The sequence below is a fragment of the Sciurus carolinensis genome (assembly GCF_902686445.1).
Source record: "Sciurus carolinensis chromosome 19 unlocalized genomic scaffold, mSciCar1.2 SUPER_34, whole genome shotgun sequence".
Lineage (NCBI taxonomy): Eukaryota > Metazoa > Chordata > Mammalia > Rodentia > Sciuridae > Sciurus > Sciurus carolinensis.
The window spans coordinates 4,274,915-4,301,901 of record NW_025920112.1 but is presented as its reverse complement, the minus strand read 5'-3'; the positions used below and the strand labels follow the sequence as shown (position 1 = coordinate 4,301,901).

Here is a 26,987-nt window from a genome sequence, read left to right as displayed (position 1 = left end):
AGAAGATTCAGCACCAATCTTTCTCAAATTATTCCATGAGATACAAAAAGAAGGAAGACTCCCAAACTGTTTCTGTGAAGTCTTATCCAAAGAAGACCAGATACATCAAGGAAAGAAAAGTACAGATTGATATCCCAGGCGAACACGGATATAAAAATCCTTAAAAAAATCAATAGACAGCCTTCAGAAACACATTAAGAAGATATTGCACCATGACCAAGTGGGTTTCATGTCACCAGTGCAAGTTTGGCTCAATATACACAAATCAATAAATTTAATACTTCATATCAATAGAAGGAGGGACAGGAAGCACACGGTCATCTAAATAGTTGCAGGTAAAGTGGTGCAAAAAATCCAACACCCCAAAATGTTAGAAACACCAGAGGAACTAGGCATAGAAGGAACCTGCTGCAACACCTTAAGGGCTATGTATGACAAGCTCAGAGTCAGCAACCTGCTGAATGGGGAAAAAGAAAACGAAAGCATGTCCACTAAACTCAGGAACAAGACACCAATATCCACTATTGCCCCTTGTTTTCAAGGTGGTTCCTGGAACTCTAGCTGAACAAGAGGAGGAAATTAAAGAGACACATTAGGAAAGGAAGAAGTGAATGAGTCTCTGTTTGCTGAGGACTCTTCCTCTACTTAGAAGACCCAAGAAACTCCACCAGGAGAATTCCCTAGTAATCAGAGAAACACAAATCAAGACTACATAGAAATCACCAGAACTATGAACAATAATGACTGTTGGTGACAATGGGGAAAAAGTCAATTCATATTATTTTTGGTTGAACTATAAATTAGTACAACCACTTCTGGAAGCAGGATGGAGCTTCCTCTAAGGACTAGGATGGAACCCCATGTCACCCAGGTGTCCCACTCCTGGTATTCACCCACAGGAACCCAAACCAGCATGCTGCAGGAACACATGCACACCAATGCTCAGAGCAGCACAATGCACAGCAGTCAAGTTCTGCAAGCTGCACAGGTGCCACCAACCAGCAAATGCAGGGAGAAAATGTGGCTTCACTCAGCCATAAAGAAGAGTGAAATTATGTTACCTGCTGGTAAGTGGGTGGAACTGCAGACTCTCATGTGAGGTGGAATAAGCCAGACTCTGACACTTGAGGGGGAGTGTTTCCTCCATCTGCTGAAGTTAGAGCAAAGTAAGAAAAATCAAGAAGGGGATTCCATGAAAAGAGAGCAGTGATCAGTGGGAGACAAAGGGATGGAGGTCAGGGAAGAGGGAATGGGAAGAGGGAGGAACCGGAGAGTGAAACTGACCAAATTGTGGGGTGTGGATATGTGATCATCTCTCCATGAACAACAGCTTTATGTGTATCTGTGGAGCTCCATAAATGAACAAATAAATAGGAGGAAGACCAGCAGAGTAGGTGAAAGGAGACAGCAGGCAGGAAGGAGGGAGAGAAGACGTATGGGGTCTGAAATGGAGCAAATTGTATTCCATATATTTATAAAAATTTCAACTTAAGCCTCACAATGATGAGAATCCAAAATGCACCAGTGAAATATTAAGAAATGAAAAAGTCATGCAACGTTGCTCCTGGTGATCTAATGTTGCGGATCGTGTAAGTTTTCTGGTTCCTCTAAATAAAGTGTGGGAGGAAACAGAAAAGCAGAGTTGTTTTGTTCCCCAGCGCCCAGCTCTTGGGGAATCAGAGGGTTTCGATGACTGCCCTTGCACATTCCTCCTGCTTTTCTGGAGGCAGAGAACCTGGGGAAGCATGAGATTTGGTGTGGAGAGGACCTAGTTTCAGTGAGGATGCGAGTTTGCACAGGGAGGAGACGCGTCCCTGCCATGCTGAGGGTTCTAGGAAGCAGCGCTGGTCTGGCAGCTGGGGATCAGAGCTTCAGGTCGAGGACACTGTCCCCTTTGCTACTTGCGTATGCCACCCCTGACCTGAGCTGTGCGTGTCCTGCATGGCTGTCCTTTGTCCATGTGACCACATTCTTTCCCTGTCTTAAGCCCATGTTAGAGGAAATGAACCCCGCTCTTCCCAGGGCCTTCACACCTTGGCTAACTCTGCAGAGAGGACCAAGGCCACAGCAAGCTGGTACTCGTCTCAGGGGTCAGCGTCCTTGTGGCAACGTGACGATGCAAGTCTTTTACAAGGGAGATGGCATGCGCTCAGGACATCTGCACGTGGACTGCGGGATGTGGATGGAGGCGATGGACCTTGTGTGGAGCGGGTTGTGCTGGGCACTGAGTCCTGGAGTCATGAGCAGGGAGCCCCTGTGTCAGCCTGGTGCTGGTGCAGTGCTGGGCTGGCTGCCGTGTGCAGCTGGGCTCTGGAAACTCTCAGCTCATCCTGGTGCGACTCAGTTCTCCTCTAAAGACATGGGCACTATTCACGTGGAAGGTTGGCCATGGCCAAAAGTGGAGTGCACCCCGGACACCCTCACATCCCGCCCTGCTCTAAATTCCAGTCGTGTTGGGTCTCTGCTGAGTGTTGTCCCCTTCCACACTCTTCCCAGGACCCCTCGACCTGGCCTCACTCCCCTTCCCACTGCCGGCCTTGGCAGGGTTGGGGTCCTTCACCTGGACACAGTCCACCCACGGACTCTGTGGAGGTGCTCTGTGCCATGAGCAGGCACCTTCCCTGACCACCCTCAGGGCCCTCTGAGGGAGGGACTGCAAGGACACTGTATTTAGGGCTTCACCTCCTGCCTGGAGCTCAGGCAGCAGGAGCGGGTGTTCTGCAGGAGTTGAGCCAGGATGAGGCAGAACCTGAATGGAGGCCAAGGGTGAGGCTGAGCAGGTCTGGAGCCGAGGCTGGACTCCCTCCTGGTTCACACCGTGATCCTGCCACAGTGTTAGCTTTTGAATTCCCTGTGATGCAACATGACTCCTCACGTTGTCCTGGACTTTAAGTCACAGAGCCACCCGTTCCTCTCAGTGGCCTTAAGGGAAGCCCTGTGGTTCTGCTGAGTGGAATCCCGTCCCTAACTTGGTGCAGCTTCTTTATGAAACTTGATCAAATGTAACAATTTGGAAGGTGAATATGGAAGACACCTGGGGCTCTCTGCCAGGTCTCTCCTTGGATGGGTCCCTGTGTGTGGGCCCAGAGCGCTGCCCAGGGGAGGGAAATGGGCCGGTGCCAGGAGAGGGAGAATGAGCCACTGCCAGGGCCGCGTCCATCTGGGAGAAGACGGGCGGTGACACCCACCAGGCGGAGGGCGGGCGGGAGTGGGTGGGTCTCGGATGGGTTTGCATCTTCACAGGAGCTGGGTCACACCTGGACAGGCATAAGTACCAAGCATAGGACCACACGGGGATGCAGAGCAAGGCCTCCTGCCCTGCGCCCACCTGGGTTACCTGTGGTCTACTAGTGGGAACATCAGAAAGGGCGGCCGTGCTGAGCCATCGACAGCCACCTGCTGTGAGCAGCTTTCCTGCCAGGATGTGAGTCATCTGGGCTGTCCCTACCAGCCCAGGGCTAGTGCTGTCCCCAGACACCGGGCAGGGGCAGGGCGGAGGACTCTCCACTAGAGGACAGCCATCTGCCGGCTCCGGCACCCACACCCGGCTCCCTCTGAGACCCAGAGTTGCAGAGGGGCCCCTGCTCCCCATCACGGCCAGGGTTTCAAGGTCATGTTCTCATGACCCTCCTAAGTGGCTGCGTTCGTTGGTGTGTGGTCACCCTTGAATCCTCTGCCCACACAGAGTCACTGGGGAGGCACAAGAACAAACGGTCTGCACTGCTGAAGTGTCACATCTAAAGCCAGAGACTGATGAGGACAGAGCTCCACCCTGGGCACCCTGGCAGCACCAGCTCCTCCCAAGACATATCTTGATTGTTTTTCTTAAGGACAGTACCACACCCCGAATGTTCCACAGGCGTCATAAAACTTAGTTTTGTCCTTCGACCTTACAGAAATGTCCTCAGTTTTTATTTACCTGTGAAGCTCACTGGGTAATGTCTGAGGGCAGAGTTTTCTTTCTGTCGGCCCCAGTAAAAATGCTTTACAAAAATCCGAGAAAGGCTGTTTGAAGCTACGGAAGTACAGCTAGCTCAGGGGCGTGAGGTGAGAGGCTCAGTCAGCTGTGGAGCACGCAGGCCCCGCTCACCGCAGCCACCTCAACCTGCCTCCGGAACCACGGCACATTCTGGGTCTCGCTCCTGAGCAAAGATGCCATCTGTCCTCTCTTGGAATGAGGTAGGAGGCTGACTGGAGATTCAACCGCACACTCAAGTTCCTGCACGGAATAGATTCTGTGGCAAGCCAGCAGGACTGGGTGAGCACAGTGCTGTTCCCTGTGAGCCTGGACACAGGCAGTCAGCTATGACCACCTGCTGCTGCCCTGAGCCCTTTAGACCCCGAGTCTCCCACTGTGAGTGATCCCTGCAGTCTCCTGTGAGTCTTCCTAGGTATACATGTTGTAGTATGTGACGCAGACCAGATCCTGTGTTGTGTGATCCCTTGCATATCATAATTATGAGCTTTGCAATGATCATACATCATTTGGATAATCACAGAGTCTCTCTATGAGCATGTATCTTAAGTGTGCCACAGAATAAGGATCTTTTAAAAGTTGCCAGTTGAATAGTGTTTTTCCTTTGAAAAAGTGTATTTTCTTCATTTATTTTGAAGTGAAGTGGACCATATATTTTGGAATGCAGACAGAAGTGCTAATGAAGTGTCACCTTCTGTGTGCACTGGGTGTTTAAGTCTGGACTAGAAACCGAGTTTTCCTAGGAGGGCAGGAGATGGAGCCCAGCTCAGCCTTCACCAGGCAGTCAGCCCATTGAGGTTGAGGCACCAGAGTCTTTCACTGGCTCAGAAAATCACAATTTTTTGTTTGAATTCCATTTTGCACTGAATGTTTTAAAGCTGTGATGCAAACCTTACTCTCTGGAGCCACAAAGTAATGATCTTATAAAGTCGCAGTGTGAGAAATGCTACTAAAAAGTGTTCAACTCAGAGATTTTCCAGGCTTAGGATCTCTGTTTCAGGAGGTCCTATGAAATAGCTTGATTTCTTAGATATGTCTTTCTGCTTTTATATCTTTTTAATATACATGATCTACAAAGAGTGTGATTTTAATGAAAGCAATTCAAGGAAGAAAATGCTGCGACTTTCTAACCACCTCCAAGTGAGGTGGCAGGCAATCCTTCTGCAGGTCTGCAGACCCATCTCCCATATCTTGAATATTCCATTGCTACAGAAAATTCTGGAAGTCTTTGGAAGAGATTAGCTAAATCTGCACTGCAAGGATTTTTGAATTGAGCATCTTATAAAGTGAAGACAATCTAGTCCACTTGTCTGGAAGAAGAGATCTTTCCAGACCACCGTCTTGTTCAATGGCAGGCCTGTGCCCAGGGAGCTCTCAGGCACTGTCTGTCCCACCAATGGACCCAGAGTCCTCCTGATCAGGCTGGGAAGAGGACCGTGAGCTGCTCTGCCACTCCCCAGGTGGGTGGTGATGTGGAGGCTTACCCAGCCTGCACTGCACTCCGTGCCTGCCAGTTCACCGTCTGGGTTCTGCCTCCGTCTGGGCTGTGCCCATTATCCAGGTATCAAGCGGCATCTGCAGAAAGGACCTCCAGACATGCACCTGATGTGTAGCTGCTGCTGTGTAGAGTTCAGTCAGCTCAGTGGGGACAGTCTCCCAGTATGACAGGACCAGGGCTGGGGCACAGAGTGGCCTCCACTGCAGGCGTGTGTCCTGAGGCCCACGCGTTGTCTGTCAGTGTGCCGAGCACGCCTCCTTCCTCCGAGTGCGGCCTTGGAGTTCAGGTGTGCACTCGTGACCCACTGCGTCAGCAGTGAGCATGGAGGCCCGGCTGTGACACAGGTCTCCATTCTCAAAACGGCAGCAGTGGGGTTTTTACCCAGTTTGCTAAAATGCATGGCTTCCTATGCTGTTTGGCTCCCTGGCAGGGCTAGGAATCCTGCACTGTGTCCTTGTTACAGCTCATTTCCACCGCCTGGTGACATCAGGGAGCTGGCAGGTGCCACAGCCTGAGTGCTGGCTCTGCCCACTGCACCGGCTCCCTCCCTGCCTGGACGACCAAGGACCTGAACCTCTAGGAGAGGGATTCTAGGAGAAGCGGGATTCCCAGCTCCGGGTGGACATGGAGGCCAGCTGCACAGCGTGTGTGATGGCAAGGACGACACAGGAGGCTGCCTTCTGACAAGTCCCTGCAGATCCAAGCAATTTCAGGTGAAGATGCAGGAGAAACATGTGGTTTCAGTTTCTGGGTTCAGTAGTGCTCAACCTGACCAACCCCACTGGGCCTGCTAAAGGGTTAGAATGTCTTCGTTTGCCCCTGTCCAAGCTCTGGGGTGGGCTGGTCACAGGATTTAAGTGGCAGTGACTTTAAGTTGTCCTCTCAGACTGAGTCTAAGCCATGACCTAATGGAGCAGAAGTGCATGCTATTGCTCTCCTTGGGGACTGGAAATTGCGAGGTGTTTGCCCTAAGATAATGTGAATACGTGGTCATAAGTCTGGCTCGTCTGTATTCCTCTCACCTTGATTTCATGGGTGTATTTTTTTTTTTTTTTTTCAGAATCCCACCTGGAAAGGGAGTAATGTGAAAGGTAGGGGAAGAGTTTGCGGGCCTCCCTAGGACTGAGGACCAGGGTGCCCTCCCAGCAGGTCTCTGCGTCTTCCAGGTGAGGTTCTATGTGCAGGGTGCCTTTTGTCTGGGTGGCCTCCAGCTGAGTCCTCTGCACTGGGAGGAAAGGGTCAGGGGAGGCAGGGCTGCTGGCGCTCCCCAGGGGCCTGTGTTTCCTGGTGGGGGCAGAGGCTGCCCAGGTAACTTCCAGCCCACGTGCCAGGGGCCCACAATCATGTCCCCCTGAGTAGATGAGGAGGAGGACAGTGTCTTCCACAGCAGGGGTTGCTGAGGTCGGGGAGAGCCTGGGCTCCCCGTGCTCCTCTCCTGCAGCCGTGATGCCTCCTGTAGTGTTGCTTTGGTTTCCATTTCTCTCCATTGCAAATGGTGCCTTCTAGGATCTGCGTTTGCATTAGTGCTGAGACATTTTAGATTTTTACATAAGATTTGTGCATATTTTATATTATTAGATGATAAGATGCAGGGTTACTTGCATGTATTTTGTGTGCTCGTGACATCTTAAATTTTTCTTCCTTTTTTTTGGTATTTATAGTTACAGGTTTTGTCTGAGTTTTATCAAATGCTTGCAAATCTCCAAACAAGTTCCCAGTACATGTAGTAAAATGATTTTTTTGTGAGTGTACCCACATAGTTAGAAGCTTGGTGTTCAAGGATCAGCTGCACTTGGTATTTCCTAAATGCTCAGGGGTTGTCTGGGGTCTCCTTTGGTGCCTCTGAGGTTTTACCAGGGTAGGGAGTTGTGCTCTGGAAGAAGCACAGGTTGGATTGGAGGTGGTGTCTTGCTCACTGGAACAACAGCACCAGGGTGGTTGGGGTGGTGCTGGGTTGGGACCAAGTCTGCTCTCTGCCTGTGACATCACTAGCACCTGGTGCCTCCTTTCCTGGTCTGTAAGCTGGGGTGACAGTGGTGACCTAGCAGAGTCCCCACATCTGCTTAGGGTGGGTGAGCAAGTGCATGCACACTGGGCTCACTCGGGCCTGGCTGGGAGTCCACGTCCCAGCCTCAGTTGCTGTCCCTCCTGTGTGGACACCTCTGCTCAGGAGCACAGAGATGGACGGGACCAACAGCAGCAGCCAGGGCCGCTTCGTCCTCCTGGGTTTCTCTGACCGCCCCCACCTGGAGAAGGTCCTCTTTGTGGTCATCCTGGTGGCCTACGTGCTGACCCTGGTGGGCAACAGCACCATCATCCTGGTGTGTCGGCTGGACCCCCGGCTCCGCACGCCCATGTACTTCTTCCTCAGCCACCTGTCCTTCCTGGACCTCGGCTTCACCTCCAGCTCCATTCCCCAGCTGCTCTACAACCTGAGTGGCCGCGACAAGACCATCAGCTCCGCGGGCTGCGGGGTGCAGCTCTTCCTGTTCCTGGGCCTGGGTGGGGTGGAGTGCCTGCTGCTGGCCGCCATGGCCTACGACAGGTTCGTGGCCGTCTGCAAGCCCCTGCACTACACGGTGATCATGAGTCCCAGGCTCTGCCTGGGCTTGGTGTCGGCGGCCTGGGGCTGCGGGGTGGCCAACTCCCTGGTCATGTCCCCACTGACCCTGCGATTACCCCGCTGTGGGCACAACAAGGTGGACCACTTCCTGTGTGAGATGCCGGCCCTGATCCGCATGGCCTGCGTCAGCACAGTGGCCATGGAAGGCGCTGTCTTCGTCCTGGCCGTGGGCATCGTGCTGTGCCCCCTGATCTTCATCCTGGGCTCCTACGGCCACATCGTCAGGGCTGTGTGCAGAATCCAGTCGTCCTCAGGAAGGCACAGAGTCTTCAACACCTGTGGCTCCCACCTCACCGTGGTCTCGCTCTTCTACGGGAACATCATCTACATGTACATGCAGCCCGGAAAGCACTCCTCCCAGGACCAGGGCAAGTTCCTCACGCTCTTCTACAACATGGTCACCCCGCTGCTCAACCCCCTGATCTACACCCTCAGGAACAAGGAGGTGAAGGGGGCGCTCGGGAGGCTGCTGCTGGGAGCCAGAGGCGGGGGTAAGGTCTGAGGCCCGGGAGAGCGTCACCCAGCTCGGGGTGGCTCCACGGGGCCACTGCTGCCTTGGTGTGCAGCAGATCTGGCCTCAGCCCGCAGCGCCCAGCACCCTGTGGGCTGCCTTCCTGCGCCTGCCCAAGGCCAGCGTGGTGTGTGTGAGGGAAGAGCCCAGGGTCCTCAGGGTCACCTGGACCAGAAGACCAGACCCCAGCTGCCCCAGGTCCTGAGGCAGCCCCGCTGAGCTCTGCCTCTGCCGCTTGCTTTCTGCTCACAGTCGGTCTCAGCACTTTAGCTGGAACCACCCGGCTCCACCAGGGCTCTGGGTGAACCATGCTCTTCATGGATGGCCCTGAGCGCTGAGTTCAGGGGGGTTTGGTGTTTCCTCCTCCCAGATTCCACCTGGAATCACGTTTTCTTTTCCTGCCCTTTGTTGGGGGCAGGTCGACGAGTACAAGGGGAACGTGAGGATAAAACTTACACACCACGGGTCTCTGTGCTGACCCCCACCAGAAAGCAGTTTTCCCGCCACCCGCCTGGCCTACGTGGGCAGGATGCCTCACAGTCCTCAGCAAAGTCCCCTTTACCTATGGAAATGCACAGAGGAAGCACCATGGACTGGAGGAGCCCAGGTCAGATGGTAGGAGTGACTTTTCAGACCCTTTTCCCAGACCAGATTCTGAAAGATAAGAATAATTCCTCCTGACCATAAAGCCTCTAAGAAAGTATAGTTAAGAATCCACTTAGAGTGGTCAGCATGGTCCAAGGCCACATAGCACTTCCCTGACAGTGGGGACTTGAAAATGTGATGTCACTTGCTGTCGGTTGAAAGTCAAGAGGTGGACCTGGGCAGGTCTTTCTGGAAACTCCTCTGGGACCCCAATAAAGCTGGAGTGCAGGAGAGTTACCCTGTCCCTCTCCTCTGAGTGGACCCACTCTCTCCCTTGACAGAGTCCCCATTCCCCTTTCCCTATCCCCTCAATAAACTCATGCCTGTAACTCTGAACTACGTGTCTGAAATCTTTCTGAATTGAGCACAAGAATCAGGGTTTGAATGGGGTCTTTGCTGTGCCTCGGTTTCCCAGAAGTCCCCGGGTCTGTAACACCTTCCTACCTAGTCTCGGGCATTGCCTCTGAAGTCTGCTTTAAGATTCTGGTTGCATCTAGATTTTCACCTATGACATTGATTTTTTTCGTCATTTAACTCGTGAAGCACCGTGATTTTGTAGTGGGTTTTAATTTTGTCTGTGAGCAACACCTGGTGTTTGCTAGTCTCCCGCCTGGTGCTCCCAGTCCACCTCACTCCATGCTTACGGGAAGTCTGCGTGACTGGCACCCTTTGCACTGGGCTTGTTTGGTGCTTGAGATTTGAAGGTTGCAGGGTGTTCAGGAGAAGAGAACTGGGATTTACCCAGGGCCTGTCTGACTGCCAGTTCCCGCAGCTCCTACTGCACAGCAAACCTTCAAAGCGAAAAAGCCCTCAAGCGTTGAGACTGGCTCCCGTTCGGGGCTCCTGGACGCACTGTGCACACAGTCCCCTCAGAGCTGGGGTGCACACTGATTCGGGGGTCCTGGGGGGCCGAGGGTCTGCACTTCCCACCTCCCCCAGGGACGCTCACTCCTGGGACTCGGGTCACCTCCTGAGGGCCCAGGGGCAGGTCACCTTTGCCCTGAGGGCACACACCTTTAGGGAAGAGCCAAGACAGCGTCCCAGACCAGGGACAGGAGGCGTGAGAAGATGGCGGGGCTCTCCCACCACAGTCTCCCAGCCCTGCGCCTCCCTGAGCTCCGACCCTGTGCCTGTCCCCACCTCTCCTCTCCTCTCCTCCCCTCCACACAAGTCTCAAGGCACCAGCCCAGGATGGGCCACCTGGAAATGAGCCAGAGCTCCCTGGAGGGGCTGCCGGGCTTCAGGGGAGCCCAGGTGTGGACATGCACCCCCTGTGTAAAGGATTAACATGGGTCTAGGCTGAGAGTGGAGGTCAGGCTCCCTGTGAGGCCCTTCCCAGAATCAAACTCCAGGAGTCCTGCTGGTGCTGAGCCCGTCCAGGGAGAGTCCCTGGGAATGGGCCCGAGCTCCCTGGACTCCTGGGGACCCTCCTCTTTTTGGAAAGAGCTCACTGGTGTTCTGAGTGGACTCCATCCCCCCTCATCTTCCGTTGAGAGAGTCCACACTTCCAGCTCCCAGAAAAATGACCCGGAAAGAACAAAGTGTTGACAATTTTTGACCCAAAGACTGGGTCCTTTTTCCCTCTTGGAATGTGGAACCAGGAACATGACCGAGCACCCAAGCACTCTTTGAGCAGCCAAGGACACTTTTACTCTTGCCAAGAAGAGGGTGTGAAGATAGACTCCCAGGTGAACTTCCCGTCCTTGAAGTGGGGCGTGGTTGATGTAGGGTAGAAGGAATGAGGGGAGAGCAGGCTGCAGCGGGAGGAACATGCAGGCGTGTTATTCTGATGACGTCAGAGGTGGTCTGTGGTCACTCTGCAGCATCTTAGGTCCAGCTTCACCAGCCCCCGAGGAGGGACTCTGGCCTTCAGGCAGCCTGTCCTCAAGACCACATGAGGGCAGGTGGAAATTCAGTGAGACCCCCCAGGCTGGCCAGGACCAGGCAGGTTGCAAGTTGCTTGATTAACTGTTTCAGAGCAGAGACCCTCAGGGAAACTGGGGCACTGGGAAGCCCCCTTCAATCCCCGATTTTTGCATCAAGTCAGAAAGGTTTCAGACGTGGTGCTCAGAGTAGCAGGCTTGATTTTATTAGACAAGATGGAGAGGGAAAAGGGATAGTCTCCAGGGAGAGAGAGGCTTCTCCTAGGAGGACAGGCACAGCATGCCCCTGCTGCCCTCAGTTTTATTGGGGTTCCAAGGAAGTTTCCAGAATCTCGCCCATGTCTACCTTCTGACTTTGACTGACAGCACAGGAGCTGCATGGACCCCCTCCAGAGGCTGTGTGGTGCTCGCTGAGGACGCTGTGTCCCGGAATGTGCCCCAATTTCCTGCCCCCTTTCTCAGTTTTGCTCTCTGGTGCCCTCAGCAGGGATTCTCTGTGAGGGTCCTGGCGCTTGGTTTCCAGGGTGACTGGGTTGTGATAGCTTCTGTGCTAAGTGTGGATCCAAGCCACCTGGCAGGGAACAACCTGAACAGGAAACAGTGGCTTATCTCCAGGGTGTTACCCTGACTGGGTCCCACATCCACTCCTTCCCTGAGGGAAAGGACTTGAGTCTCCAGGAGGCCCCTTGATTTTGTGGACACTGGCCCCATGTTTTTGTGGGACACTTGAAGGGTTTATATTCCAAGTAGCTGGGACTTGGGTGCTATCAATGTCAATTACACAGAGGATTGACAAAATAGAAGGAAAACAAATTATGCAGATAATATTAGTTTCAGGTTCAGTATGTAGATGTGAAAACATATCAATATCAGTATCAATATTATTACAATAAGATATAAGCATAGAATGTATATGACAACTGATAATAATATAAAAATGTAATTAATACCCACATTTTAAATATTAACATGAATTTAATAGTTTCAATTGAAGGCATTATTATATTTGTTTATAATGATCTTTTATTAATTAAATTAATTTTACTGATAAATGTATCTTTAGAAATGTAATTACCTACGTGGATCAAGTTACACTTCCATGGGTCAGGACTGCTTAGAACATTCTATTAATAATGGAAAAAGTCACACAGAGGAGCAGGCTCAGCTGTGCTCATGTCTTCCTGGAGGAGAACATCCCACACACTCTTCCCATGGCTCTCAGCACCTCCTTGTTCCTCAGGCTGTAGACAATGGGGTTGAGCATGGGGGTGAGGATGGTGTAGAAGACAGCCAGGCTCTTATCTTCTGCTGGTGAGCGGAGACTCCTGGGACGGAGATACGTGTAGACAAAAGGTATATAGTAAAAAGTCACCACTGTCAAATGTGTGGAGCACGTGGTGAAGGCCTTTCTCCTTCCCTCTTTTGAGCGCATGTGGAAGACAGCAAAGAGGACCCGTCCATAGGAGGCAGTGATGCCAAGGAAAGGGACGAGGAGAAACAGGCTTGTGCTCACAAACACCATGTACTCGTAGACCCAGGTGTCCACACAGGCCAGAGGCACCATGGCGGGAACATCACAGAAGAAATGATTGATGGCCCTGGACCTGCAGTAAGGAAGATGTAGGATGTAGACAGTGTGTGCCAGGGAGTTGATGGAGCCCAGTGTCCAGGACCCCAGGGTCATCTTCACACATGTCATTTTACTCATGCGGATGGGGTAGTGGAGGGGGTAGCAGATGGCCATGAAGCGGTCATAGGCCATGGAGGCCAGGATTAAGCCTTCTGATCCAGCCATGGTCAGGAAGAAGAAGCTTTGCACACCACAGCCCAGGAAGGAGATGCTCTTCTGTCCCGAGAGGAAGTTGGACGCCATCTTGGGCACAGTGGAGGAGATGTACAGCAGGTCCATGAGGGAGAGCTGACTGAGGAGAAAGTACATGGGGGTGTGGAGCCGGGGGTCCAAGAGGATGAGGGCGGTCATTCCTGAGTTCCCCACTGAGGCGAAGACAAACACAACCATGATGAGGAGCAAGAGAAGAAGGCCAGTGTGAGTTTGAGGAAACAACCCCAACAAAATAAAGCCATTGGATGTTTCATTCCATTTCTCCATGAAAATGCACTGCTTTGATTTTTTTGGAATAAAAATGGAAACAAAACCTAAGTAATAATCCGAAAAAACAAGAGAAGAATAAAAGAAGTTAAGTTTATTAGTGTTTGTTTAGATTGAATTGTTAATCCTACAACACCACAGCTTTTGTTAAATGGATTTTTCATACAAGTATCTGGATGCTTCAGACAACAAAGGTGTCGTAGTAGCTAATATGCTTCTACCTCTTTCCTCTTTCTTTGGTGCATTCTAGTTGTAGAGAATGATCACATTCGCTGCTCGATTTGTACATGCACACAATGCAGCAAGACAACGCAGCTGACAGCACTCCCTCACTCTCCCCTCCTCCCTCTCTGCCTCTCACCCCTTGGTCTCTTTCCTCTGCTCATCTCCCTGTGATTTTCATGAGACTCTCATCCCCTTTTCCCTTTCCTTCCCTTTTCCCTCTCAAGCTTCCATATATGGGAGAAAACATGACTTTTCAATTTTGAGTTTTGCTTCTTTCACTTAATATAATGGACTCCAATTTCAACCATTTTCCTTCGGTTGACATGTATTTATTCTTTACAGTTAAATAAAACCACATTTTGTATTTGTACCACGTTTGTTGATCCAGTCATCCCTTGAGGGACACCTATCTGGTTCCGTAGTTTGGCTATTGTGAACGGTGTGGCTATAAACATGGGTGTGCATGTGCCAGTGTAGTAGGATGACTTCTTTCCTCAGGATAAACACTGCGGCGTGGCATAGCTGAGTCACCCGCAGGGGTTCCATGCTCCGTCTTCTGAGGGACTCCAAACAGCTTCCACTGTCGTGTACTGATATATAATGCCGACAGTGTGAGAGGTCCCTTGTCTCCACGTCTTCCATGGCATTTGTTACTGTTGGTTTTCCTGATGACTGCCACTGGAGTGGTATGAGGTGACTTCTCAGTGTAGTTTTGATTTGCTTTTCCTAATGGTTCACGTTACAGAAGAGAAGACACCAAAACAAAGCCAGGCACCTATTGACATCTGATCCCTGACAAAGGTGCCAAAAACGTATATTGGAGAAAGATAATTTTTTCAAAAATTCAGTGATAGGAAAACAGATTATCTATGTGTAGTAAAATGAAACAAGATATCCCTCACACTGCATAAAATTCAATCACAAATGGATCAAAAACCTAGGTATCGAACCAGAAAGTTGCAACATCTAGAAGAAAGCAGAGAGGCAGAGGCAACAAGTTTCTCAATAGGACCTCTGAAGCTCAGGAAATAATGCCCAGAGATCATAAATGGCATGCTGTCAAATTAAAACCTTTCTGCACAGCAAAGGAAACAATAAGAAACGTGAAGAGAGAACCTAGAGGATGGGAGAAAATCTTTGTTAGGTACACTTCTGACAGATAGAATCTAGAATCAATAAAGAACTCACAAAATATATTAGCAAAAAGTCAAATTGCTCAATTAATAAATGGGCAAATGAATCAACAGACACTTCTCAAAAGAAGATATCCAAACAGTCAACAAAAATATTCAATTGAGGGCTGGGGAGATAGCTCAGTCGGTAGAGTGCTTGCCTTGTAAGCACAAGGCCCTGGGTTCAATCCCCAGCACCGGAAAAAAAAAAAAAAAAAAAGAAAAAAAAATGTTCAATTGATTTTGATATCTGAGTCTAATATTCCTGACCCAGCTCTCTCAGGTAACCATCTCAACTTGAAACACAAAGTCTACAACCATGTACCACAAACACAAATGAAATACTGAAGGAGTCCTTCCTAGGCAGTGCAGGGCAGGAACGTTCCTCAGGACCACGCACCCGCGAAGGCCAGGATCCCTGCTTTTCCACCACCTCACCTAAACACTGCATGCTCACCACAGACCTGCGCTGTGTGGCTCTTATGTTTTCTGTGACCCTGACGCTCTGTGCTCAGTGACCTTGTCTTTGCACCTCTTTTCTTCCTGCTCTTCCCTCCCCACAGGCACTACTGCAGCTGAGTACTGGGTCTTCTCCCAGGAGCTGTCTGCTCATCTTCTCAACAGAAGTTCTCTGCTGCTCCTAAACCTGGGTCGCCATGCGAAGCCCTGTTCTTTAATGGTAAAGGTATGCACGTCCATACCATCACCCTAATCATAACTTGTTCTTTGCATATTGTCTCCTAATGAGGTTTCCAGTTGTGGAAACCTTGCAAACTTAACAAACGTGTCCCTTTCCACATACATTTTACTTTTCTTCTTGTGAGCAGATCACACATGATACAGCCGGCAGACTATGATACATGGTGTTTTCACTCTTTTCACAGCACCAAGCTGAAACCAGAACAGTAACAGAAACACGACCTGGATGTAGAGAGTGGAAATACACAAAGACACACTTTCCTCTGTGTACAGGTGAGACTTGAAGATAACTTACCTGAAACGAGGTTTTCTTCCCAATACCACATTTATTTCAATGTGAATTTAGGCCAAAGGTTTTTATTTCCCATGTTAGGTGAATTCATGGAAGTGAAGATAACATTCTCAAATGCAGTTATGCCTGGGATCAGACTGTGGCGTCACATCCTAATCATTCCACCATGCCACATTTAGAGACTGGGGAATGATTTTCCCAAGTGGTTGGTGTAAGTGTTACTGTCCTTCAAAGATCACCTGATTCCGTGATTCAGTCAGGTCAGGCACCTGGGCTTGGGAGGATGCTTCTCCCTGGCTGTCCTGCAGTTTAGCTTCCTAGGTGCAGCAGGAGCTGAGGGCTGCTGAGCTGTGCACCTGGGAGGAACCTGAGCAGAGGCGGCTTCCTGACTGGAGCTCACACAGCTGAGCACGTGCCCCGTCCAGACTTAATCATGTCCGGAAGCCAAACAAAACTAGATGTCAGTCCTGCAGGCGAAGGAAAGCCCAAGTGAGATGAGGAAGAGCGAGTTCCCCCCAGGTGATTCCTAGCTGAGGCCTTTCCTGGAAGGCGCCTCTGCACCCCAGCCCTTCACCACCTCTCCCCTTAAGCATGTCAGCTCTGGAAGTGGGTTTTAACTCTGTTCATCCTCCCGACATGCACAGGTGGAGGCAGGTTCCCTGTGTGCAGTGTGTGTCTGCGTCTCCCGGGTCCAGTCTTGGTGAGAGTTCCCACTTGAGGCTGGTGCTCTTCCACCTGAAGGAGCCCTCATGCCTCAGCCTGTGGAGGATGTTCATTTGCATTAAAGAGGAGCAACTAAGAGTCTGTGGTCACTCTTCACCTCAGTAACCCAAGAGCTCTTGTTGCTTCACACACCTATGATGAACTTGAATAAACCTGTGAAGGACAGCTTGTCCCACCAGAGGGGACACATGCGAGGGCTGTCACTGAGAGTGAGACAGGAGGGTCAGGAGGCCAGCAGGGCACAGCATCCCTGCACCTGCTGAGAGACGTGGTCCCAGGCTCCCTGTGCACCCAGCACGGTCTAGACACAGAGCTGCTGCCCTCACAGAGAAGGAGGCCACAGAGTCCCCAGCACTGAGAGGCAGTCACACCTTCAAAACGTGCTCAGTGCTGCTGATTTGTGACAGTGCTGCAGGTGTTGACTTGAGTTAGTGGTTAAAGCACACGAGGTTCCACAATCTGGAGTCATGTTTAGTGGGTGACAAGACCACAGAGCAGCAGCTCACACATGTGCTGTGAGGTGTGTGGACATCAGTAAGAGCAGGCACAGGAGAGCAGGGGGAAGGACAGAGGGACAGCTGGGCAGGGCACTGAGAACCACTCCAGGAGGTGCCCTAGGAGCCTCAGGCTCTGGAACACTGTGCACAGACCAAGCAGCAGGACCAGCCCTGGAGGAGCCTGCCTGTCCTCAGCACAGCACAGAGACAGAGTGCTCTGCAAGCTCCAGGCTCCAGGGCAGGTGTGTGGGAGGAAAGAGGACTGGAGTTTTTTCTGGACCAGGTGAGAGACAGTGGGTGTGCATGGGTCAGGACCCTGGAGCTCCCACAGGGGGCTCTGGTTGAGCAGAGGTGAGAGGAGGAGCCCCACAGAGCCTGGGTAGTGGGCAGTGAGGACAGTGGGGCTGCCCTGGGTTTAGCAGAGGAAGCCAAGCCTGCTAGGGAGCCCTGAGGCCTGGGCACATCAGCAGAGCTGGTGCTGCTTAGGGACAGGGGCACCCACTGAATCCTCTGTCTCTGCCCCTTGACTCAGGGGCTATTGCATAGGAGGCTCAGCAGATCTGCTGATTGACTGAGCCAAGAGTGAGCCTTAGAATTAAATCATCAATAAAGACCAAACTAAGAAAATGTGACCAGGTCATTTTGTAACCCAATCTTTCCACAGAGACCCTGGCCTGTGGGGCATGGTGCTGCTTGTGGTGGTTTCCTGTGTTCTGTGTCTAGTCCAGGTTTAATCTAGAGGAAGACGGATGCCAGCACCCCTGGTGTCTGCAGAGCCTGCTCTCAGTTTGTCACTCCTGCTGCCCAGTCTTTTGAGGGAGGCAGATGTTTATACTAGATTCTGTGCTGCACCCTTTGCACACCAGGGTATCTTAGAACAGGTGTGTTAAATGGTATTACAATAAGTATTCATTTTTAACCAAATTGAAGAGTTTCATTTTGTCAGAAAATGGGCTCGAGTGAGTACTTTTATGATCCTGTTCACTTATTAATTGAGCTCCTAGGAACTAGCACATTTGGGTGACACATGAAGATTTCTTTGCATTGATTACCAGCAACTTTGAAAAATTAGGTATGGAATGTCATTTCTTGCAACAGAAATACTGAAAACCCCACATTCTTGGTTGCATTACACCTTGGTGAAGGCTGTTCCTGTGGCTGCCAGGTGATCATCCTGCACAGTTTATTGCTCAAGAATATAGAATTAAAAAAACAAAGAAAACAAAAGAACCTATTTGATAGAATCTGAAACATTCGAGTGTACTGGTATTAGATTTGGGTTTACCTTGCAAATGTTATAAGCAGTATGTCGCCGCTCGCGGCAACAATCGCCTGAGTATTTATCGGAGGTGGACTGGAAATTTGCTACTTCTACTATCTTCCCTAGTTTATAGAGGAAGAACGGTTTTGCTTAGGAGAGGGGAGACTTTACATAAGAGAAAGAGTCTTTGAGAGGAGAGCGAGAGGCTTTGCTTAAAGGAAGATAAGCTTTGAGAGGAAGAGAGGCTTTGCTTAATTTCAAAGGTGCTATGCTTTCAGAGAGGCTACGCTTATCAAAGGTCTACTGCTTCTTAAAGGTGGGTCGCTTCTTGGAGGTGCGGGGTGGGGCGTGGGGCGTGCAGCCTGCAGCCTGCAGCCTACGTCCTGCAACCTGCGACTCCCACCCAATGAAGAGAATGTCCTATATACCTAAGGCAGCCAATCAACTTAGGACTAGCACAATTGAAGCAAGCCACACAGTACCAATCAAGAAAGAATGAGGAACACCTGTTGACCACTAGCTCAGAGGAGACATTAACTAATTAGGCAAAGGTAGATCATGCCGTGTTAACACTAATTATGCGCCACCTCTTGACTCAACACCAGCCGCCATCTTAGAGCTGCTTAAACATGTCTCTGCAACAGTGCACAGTTTTAAAATATTACAGACCTCCAGCCTAAGACAACCAGCAACGTGTCTGAGCCTCAGCTAACTCCTTCCCCACATTTTCCTAGGAGGTTCTGAGGACAGAATTTAGGGGACAGGAGTGAGTGAGCTCTGTGAGCTCAATACAGAGGGTGCTGGTGTGCGGTCATCTCCTCTCCTCCGTCCACGTGCTGAACACAGAGAAGACCCCAAAACAGAGGAGGTTGTTGTCTCAGCTAAGGTCCAGCCCCTTGAGAGCAGCACACTGAGTAATTTTAACAGGCTCACACGGCCTCATGCTACATGTACGTTCACCCTTAGATTTTCCAGGTCATTATTAAACCCCTGTTTTCTTTGTGCAGCAGCAACTGTGTCCTTATGATAGGAAACCTCATCGCCAAATATTCCTCTCATGTAAATCTATCCCAAAGCAACTCAGTTCATTAATATCTTCTTGACTCACCTTGTCTGAAGTTCTCGAGTTTGTATTTTGAGAGAAATGTTGTGTAACTTCAAGATTCCCTACTGAAAGTTTACTGACTTCTTCGAACTGTTGCACATGGAGATTGCTCCCTGCCATGCTAGGTTACAAGGTCCCGCCACTGAGCAGCAGGTCTGATCTCACCCAGCTCTCCTGGTGGGAGACGCCAGAGGCACCAGGAAGGAGTCCTCAGAACACACTCTGCTCAGGGTACCTGCTCTAGCCATCGACCTCATGCTGAGACCACAAAGGTCTTCTTCCTCATGCAATGCTTCCCTGCGTTATTATGATGTTGTCTGCTCACACGTCTTCCTTTGCTGTTCCCTTGTTCCACCAAAACAGAGCAACACATGTCACACTTACTCAGTTCCACACAGGGGGACAGAGGGAGGAGCTGCGGCACCTGGTGTGCAGGTCCTTCCTCCAGCAGGCCCTAGGTGTCCTCCCTTCCCTCTAATTGATCCCCAATGTCCAAGCCCACAGGGACAGAGCCTGGTCCTTTCACCTGACTTTGCTGACGCAGAGATGAACTCCTCTCAAGCTTAGAGCAAATCTTCTCATGTGGTCAGCTCTGCAGCTCTGGCCTGCTGCCCAGAGGTAGTCTCAGGAGGGAGGAACCAGCTATTTCAGAACAGGAAGGAGAGCTCTGTGAGATAGTTGATGGTGTTAACGAAAATCCTCTTATTTTGTAAGTTAGAGACCTAAGGATGAACAAGATGCAGGAACCCTAAGGAATGTTCATCTGTGAGACGCAATGAAAATATTAGAAATAAACAAAAATCAAAAATATTTCTGGGCCAGTCATAAAGGAATAAAAGTATAATCAACACCATGAAAAATTATAGGAACCATAAAGAAATGGAGGTTGAAAAATACCCTTAAATTATGAATGGATCATAGTGGAAAAAATTTCAGAAAAATTAGAACACAGAACATATCAAAGTCTCTGGGACAGTATGAATGCCATATGAGGAAAGTCAAAAGCATTCAGTGCTATTAAGAAAGAAAGAAAGAAAGAAAGAAAGAAGGAAAGGAAGAAAGAAAGAAAACTCATAGATGAGTAATCCAATATTACACATCAGAACCCCAGAGAGAAAGAATAAACTAATTCCAAAATCTGTGGAAGACAGGAAATATTTCAGATGATAAGTATAATTTAGGAAATAAAGAATACAAAAAAATAAAAAGGATGAATGCAACAGAGATGGGTCTTTGAGAGCTAAACATGACAAACTAACTTAGACAAACTAACTAAAAGACACATGCAGGACACAAATAACCCAAGTTAGACCTGCAAAGGTGTTACTACCCCAGAGAGTACTGAAATGCAGAGGATCAGTAGAAACAATTTCAAACATGTTTACCCCATAAACTATAAATTCTCAAAGTAATTGATGAATTTCTAGTCACATATCACCAACCCAAATTGATTGCTGATGATATGGAAAATGTAAACAAGCAAATATGGAGCAATGGGAAGGAAACTGCAATTAAAAGCATTCCAAGAAAAAATTGCCCTGGTCCAGAGGTTCCTTGGCCATGTTCTACCAGACCTTTAAAGAAGATTCAGCACCAATCTTTCTCAAATTATTCCATGAGATACAAAAAGAAGGAAGACTGCCAAACTGTTTCTGTGAAGTCTTATCCAAAGAAGACCAGATACATCAAGGAAAGAAAAGTACAGATTGATATCCCAGGCGAACACGGATATAAAAATCCTTAAAAAAATCAATAGACAGCCTTCAGAAACACATTAAGAAGATATTGCACCATGACCAAGTGGGTTTCATGTCACCAGTGCAAGTTTGGCTCAATATACACAAATCAATAAATTTAATACTTCATATCAATAGAAGGAGGGACAGGAAGCACATGGTCATCTAAATAGTTGCAGGTAAAGTGGTGCAAAAAATCCAACACCCCAAAATGTTAGAAACACCAGAGGAACTAGGCATAGAAGGAACCTGCTGCAACACCTTAAGGTCTATGTATGACAAGCTCAGAGTCAGCAACCTGCTGAATGGGGAAAAAGAAAACGAAAGCATGTCCACTAAACTCAGGAACAAGACACCAATATCCACTATTGCCCCTTGTTTTCAAGGTGGTTCCTGGAACTCTAGCTGAACAAGAGGAGGAAATTAAAGAGACACAGTAGGAAAGGAAGAAGTGAATGAGTCTCTGTTTGCTGAGGACTCTTCCTCTACTTAGAAGACCCAAGAAACTCCACCAGGAGAATTCCCTAGTAATCAGAGAAACACAAATCAAGACTACATAGAAATCACCAGAACTATGAACAATAATGACTGTTGGTGACAATGGGGAAAAAGTCAATTCATATTATTTTTGGTTGAACTATAAATTAGTACAACCACTTCTGGAAGCAGGATGGAGCTTCCTCTAAGGACTAGGATGGAACCCCATGTCACCCAGGTGTCCCACTCCTGGTATTCACCCACAGCAACCCAAACCAGCATGCTGCAGGGACACATGCACACCAATGCTCAGAGCAGCACAATGCACAGCAGTCAAGTTCTGCAAGCTGCACAGGTGCCACCAACCAGCAAATGCAGGGAGAAAATGTGGCTTCACTCAGCCATAAAGAAGAGTGAAATTGTGTTACCTGCTGGTAAGTGGGTGGAACTGCAGACTCTCATGTGAGGTGGAATAAGCCAGACTCTGACACTTGAGAGTGAATGTTTCCTCCATCTGTGAAGGTACAGCAAAGTAAGAAAAATCAAGAAGGGGATTCCAAGAAAAGAGAGCAGCAATCAGTGGGAGACAAAGGGATGGAGGTCAGGGAAGAGGGAATGGGAAGAGGGAGGAACCGGAGAGTGAAACTGACCAAATTGTGGGGTGTGGATATGTGATCATCTCTCCATGAACAACAGCTTTATGTGTATCTGTGGAGCTCCATAAATGAACAAATAAATAGGAGGAAGACCAGCAGAGTAGGTGAAAGGAGACAGCAGGCAGGAAGGAGGGAGAGAAGACGTATGGGGTCTGAAATGGAGCAAATTGTATTCCATATATTTATAAAAATTTCAACTTAAGCCTCACAATGATGAGAATCCAACATGCACCAGTGAAATATTAAGAAATGAAAAAGTCACAGCAATGTTGCTCCTGGTGATCTAATGTTGTGGATCGTGTAAGTTTTCTGGTTCCTCTAAATAAAGTGTGGGAGGAAACAGAAAAGCAGAGTTGTTTTGTTCCCCAGCGCCCAGCTCTTGGGGAATCAGAGGGTTTCGATGACTGCCCTTGCACATTCCTCCTGCTTTTCTGGAGGCAGAGAACCTGGGGAAGCATGAGATTTGGTGTGGAGAGGACCTAGTTTCAGTGAGGATGCGAGTTTGCACAGGGAGGAGATGTGTCCCTGCCATGCTGAGGGTTCTAGGAAGCAGCGCTGGTCTGGCAGCTGGGGATCAGAGCTTCAGGTCGAGGACACTGTCCCCTTTGCTACTTGCGTATGCCACCCCTGACCTGAGCTGTGCGTGTCCTGCATGGCTGTCCTTTGTCCACGTGACCACATTCTTTCCCTGTCTTAAGCCCATGTTAGAGGAAATGAACCCCGCTCTTCCCAGGGCCTTCACACCTTGGCTAACTCTGCAGAGAGGACCAAGGCCACAGCAAGCTGGTACTCGTCTCAGGGGTCAGAGTCCTTGTGGCAACGTGACGATGCAAGTCTTTTACAAGGGAGATGGCATGCGCTCAGGACATCTGCACGTGGACTGCGGGATGTGGATGGAGGCGATGGACCTTGTGTGGAGCGGGTTGTGCTGGGCACTGAGTCCTGGAGTCACGAGCAGGGAGCCCCTGGTCAGCCTGGTGCTGGTGCAGTGCTGGGCTGGCTGCCGTGTGCAGCTGGGCTCTGGAAACTCTCAGCTCATCCTGGTGCGACTCAGTTCTCCTCTAAAGACATGGGCACTATTCACGTGGAAGGTTGGCCATGGCCAAAAGTGGAGTGCACCCCGGACACCCTCACATCCCGCCCTGCTCTAAATTCCAGTCGTGTTGGGTCTCTGCTGAGTGTTGTCCCCTTCCACACTCTTCCCAGGACCCCTCGACCTGGCCTCACTCCCCTTCCCACCTGCCGGCCTTGGCAGGGTTGGGTCCTTCACCTGGACACAGTCCACCCACGGACTCTGTGGAGGTGCTCTGTGCCATGAGCAGGCACCTTCCCTGACCACCCTCAGGGTCCTCTGAGGGAGGGACTGCAAGGACACTGTATTTAGGGCTTCACCTCCTGCCTGGAGCTCAGGCAGCAGGAGCGGGTGTTCTGCAGGAGTGGAGCCAGGATGAGGCAGAACCGAATGGAGGCCAAGGGTGAGGCTGAGCAGGTCTGGAGCCGAGGCTGGACTCCCTCCTGGTTCACACCTGTGATCCTGCCACAGTGTTAGCTTTTGAATTCCCTGTGATGCAACACGACTCCTCACGTTGTCCTGGACTTTAAGTCACAGAGCCACTCGATCCTCTCATTGTCCTGAAGGGAAGCCCTGTGGTTCTGCTGAGTGGAATCCCGTCCCTAACTTGGTGCAGCTTCTTTATGAAACTTGATCAAATGTAACAGTTTGGAAGGTGAATATGGAAGACACCTGGGGCTCTCTGCCAGGTCTCTCCTTGGATGGGTCCCTGTGTGTGGGCCCAGAGCGCTGCCCAGGGGAGGGAAATGGGCCGGTGCCAGGAGAGGGAGAATGAGCCACTGCCAGGGCCGCGTCCATCTGGGAGAAGACGGGCGGTGACACCCACCAGGCGGAGGGCGGGCGGGAGTGGGTGGGTCTCGGATGGGTTTGCATCTTCACAGGAGCTGGGTCACACCTGGACAGGCATAAGTACCAAGCATAGGACCACACGGGGATGCAGAGCAAGGCCTCCTGCCCTGCGCCCACCTGGGTTACCTGTGGTCTACTAGTGGGAACATCAGAAAGGGCGGCCGTGCTGAGCCATCGACAGCCACCTGCTGTGAGCAGCTTTCCTGCCAGGATGTGAGTCATCTGGGCTGTCCCTACCAGCCCAGGGCTAGTGCTGTCCCCAGACACCGGGCAGGGGCAGGGCGGAGGACTCTCCACTACAGGACAGCCATCTGCCGGCTCCGGCACCCACACCCGGCTCCCTCTGAGACCCAGAGTTGCAGAGGGGTCCCCTGCTCCCCATCACGGCCAGGGTTTCAAGGTCATGTTCTCATGACCCTCCTAAGTGGCTGCGTTCGTTGGTGTGTGGTCACCCTTGAATCCTCTGCCCACACAGAGTCACTGGGGAGGCACAAGAACAAACGGTCTGCACTGCTGAAGTGTCACATCTAAAGCCAGAGACTGATGAGGACAGAGCTCCACCCTGGGCACCCTGGCAGCACCAGCTCCTCCCAAGACATATCTTGATTGTTTTTCTTAAGGACAGTACCACACCCCGAATGTTCCACAGGCGTCATAAAACTTAGTTTTGTCCTTCGACCTTACAGAAATGTCCTCAGTTTTTATTTACCTGTGAAGCTCACTGGGTAATGTCTGAGGGCAGAGTTTTCTTTCTGTCGGCCCCAGTAAAAATGCTTTACAAAAATCCGAGAAAGGCTGTTTGAAGCTACGGAAGTACAGCTAGCTCAGGGGCGTGAGGTGAGAGGCTCAGTCAGCTGTGGAGCACGCAGGCCCCGCTCACCGCAGCCACCTCAACCTGCCTCCGGAACCACGGCACATTCTGGGTCCTGCTCCTGAGCAAAGATGCCATCTGTCCTCTCTTGGAATGAGGTAGGAGGCTGACTGGAGATTCAACCGCACACTCAAGTTCCTGCACGGAATAGATTCTGTGGCAAGCCAGCAGGACTGGGTGAGCACAGTGCTGTTCCCTGTGAGCCTGGACACAGGCAGTCAGCTGTGACCACCTGCTGCTGCCCTGAGCCCTTTAGACCCCGAGTCTCCCACTGTGAGTGATCCCTGCAGTCTCCTGTGAGTCTTCCTAGGTATACATGTTGTAGTATGTGACGCAGACCAGATCCTGTGTTGTGTGATCCCTTGCATATCATAATTATGAGCTTTGCAATGATCATACATCATTTGGATAATCACAGAGTCTCTCTATGAGCATGTATCTTAAGTGTGCCACAGAATAAGGATCTTTTAAAAGTTGCCAGTTGAATAGTGTTTTTCCTTTGAAAAAGTGTATTTTCTTCATTTATTTTGAAGTGAAGTGGACCATATATTTTGGAATGCAGACAGAAGTGCTAATGAAGTGTCACCTTCTGTGTGCACTGGGTGTTTAAGTCTGGACTAGAAACCGAGTTTTCCTAGGAGGGCAGGAGATGGAGCCCAGCTCAGCCTTCACCAGGCAGTCAGCCCATTGAGGTTGAGGCACCAGAGTCTTTCACTGGCTCAGAAAATCACAATTTTTTGTTTGAATTCCATTTTGCACTGAATGTTTTAAAGCTGTGATGCAAACCTTACTCTCTGGAGCCACAAAGTAATGATCTTATAAAGTCGCAGTGTGAGAAATGCTACTAAAAAGTGTTCAACTCAGAGATTTTCCAGGCTTAGGATCTCTGTTTCAGGAGGTCCTATGAAATAGCTTGATTTCTTAGATATGTCTTTCTGCTTTTATATCTTTTTAATATACATGATCTACAAAGAGTGTGATTTTAATGAAAGCAATTCAAGGAAGAAAATGCTGCGACTTTCTAACCACCTCCAAGTGAGGTGGCAGGCAATCCTTCTGCAGGTCTGCAGACCCATCTCCCATATCTTGAATATTCCATTGCTACAGAAAATTCTGGAAGTCTTTGGAAGAGATTAGCTAAATCTGCACTGCAAGGATTTTTGAATTGAGCATCTTATAAAGTGAAGACAATCTAGGCCACTTGTCTGGAAGAAGAGATCTTTCCAGACCACCGTCTTGTTCAATGGCAGGCCTGTGCCCAGGGAGCTCTCAGGCACTGTCTGTCCCACCAATGGACCCAGAGTCCTCCTGATCAGGCTGGGAAGAGGACCGTGAGCTGCTCTGCCACTCCCCAGGTGGGTGGTGATGTGGAGGCTTACCCAGCCTGCACTGCACTCTGTGCCTGCCAGTTCACCGTCTGGGTTCTGCCTCCGTCTGGGCTGTGCCCATTATCCAGGTATCAAGCGGCATCTGCAGAAAGGACCTCCAGACATGCACCTGATGTGTAGCTGCTGCTGTGTAGAGTTCAGTCAGCTCAGTGGGGACAGTCTCCCAGTATGACAGGACCAGGGCTGGGGCACAGAGTGGCCTCCACTGCAGGCGTGTGTCCTGAGGCCCACGCGTTGTCTGTCAGTGTGCCGAGCACGCCTCCTTCCTCCGAGTGCGGCCTTGGAGTTCAGGTGTGCACTCGTGACCCACTGCGTCAGCAGTGAGCATGGAGGCCCGGCTGTGACACAGGTCTCCATTCTCAAAACGGCAGCAGTGGGGTTTTTACCCAGTTTGCTAAAATGCATGGCTTCCTATGCTGTTTGGCTCCCTGGCAGGGCTAGGAATCCTGCACTGTGTCCTTGTTACAGCTCATTTCCACCGCCTGGTGACATCAGGGAGCTGGCAGGTGCCACAGCCTGAGTGCTGGCTCTGCCCACTGCACCGGCTCCCTCCCTGCCTGGACGACCAAGGACCTGAACCTCTAGGAGAGGGATTCTAGGAGAAGCGGGATTCCCAGCTCTGGGTGGACATGGAGGCCAGCTGCACAGCGTGTGTGATGGCAGGGACGACACAGGAGGCTGCCTTCTGACAAGTCCCTGCAGATCCAAGCAATTTCAG

The 26,987-nt window shown here is 50.3% G+C and overlaps 2 protein-coding genes across 4 annotated transcripts; one reads left to right on the top strand and one right to left on the bottom strand.

The window, feature by feature from the left end:
• The first annotated feature begins 3,305 nt into the window (after nucleotides 1-3,305).
• On the top strand, nucleotides 3,306-9,634 carry LOC124973403 (olfactory receptor 2W3-like). Of its 2 annotated transcripts, XM_047537343.1 has the most exons (5): nucleotides 3,306-4,258; nucleotides 5,189-5,436; nucleotides 5,938-6,187; nucleotides 6,535-6,640; nucleotides 7,645-9,633. In XM_047537343.1, exon 5 carries the CDS (start codon nucleotides 7,655-7,657, stop codon nucleotides 8,597-8,599), a length of 945 nt encoding a protein of 314 aa, XP_047393299.1. In that variant the 5' UTR covers nucleotides 3,306-4,258; nucleotides 5,189-5,436; nucleotides 5,938-6,187; nucleotides 6,535-6,640; nucleotides 7,645-7,654; the 3' UTR covers nucleotides 8,600-9,633. The 2 variants fall into 2 exon arrangements, with proteins under 2 accessions (XP_047393299.1, XP_047393298.1); XM_047537342.1 differs by having other exon boundaries at nucleotides 6,535-9,634.
• A 2,482-nt stretch (nucleotides 9,635-12,116) lies between these two features.
• Nucleotides 12,117-15,844, bottom strand: LOC124973404 (olfactory receptor 2L13-like). 2 transcript variants are annotated; one of them, XM_047537344.1, is made up of 2 exons: nucleotides 15,638-15,844; nucleotides 12,117-13,293 (listed from the first exon to the last, which is right to left on the bottom strand). In XM_047537344.1, the coding sequence occupies exons 1-2, from the start codon at nucleotides 15,666-15,668 to the stop codon at nucleotides 12,308-12,310; spliced, it is 1,017 nt and encodes a 338-aa protein (XP_047393300.1). In that variant the 5' UTR covers nucleotides 15,669-15,844; the 3' UTR covers nucleotides 12,117-12,307. The 2 variants fall into 2 exon arrangements, with proteins under 2 accessions (XP_047393300.1, XP_047393301.1); XM_047537345.1 differs by having other exon boundaries at nucleotides 12,117-13,131.
• Between the last annotated feature and the right edge of the window lie 11,143 nt (nucleotides 15,845-26,987).

Coding starts and splice junctions, on each gene's coding strand:
- LOC124973403 (XM_047537342.1), top strand. CDS start 7,559: ATGCACACTGGGCTCACTCGGGCCTGGCTGGGAGTCCACGTCCCAGCC.
- LOC124973404 (XM_047537344.1), bottom strand. CDS start 15,668: ATGTGGTATTGGGAAGAAAACCTCGTTTCAG. Junction 13,294..15,637: donor GGAAGAAAACCTCGTTTCAG/GTAAGTTATCTT, acceptor ATTATTACTTAG/GTTTTGTTTCCATTTTTATT.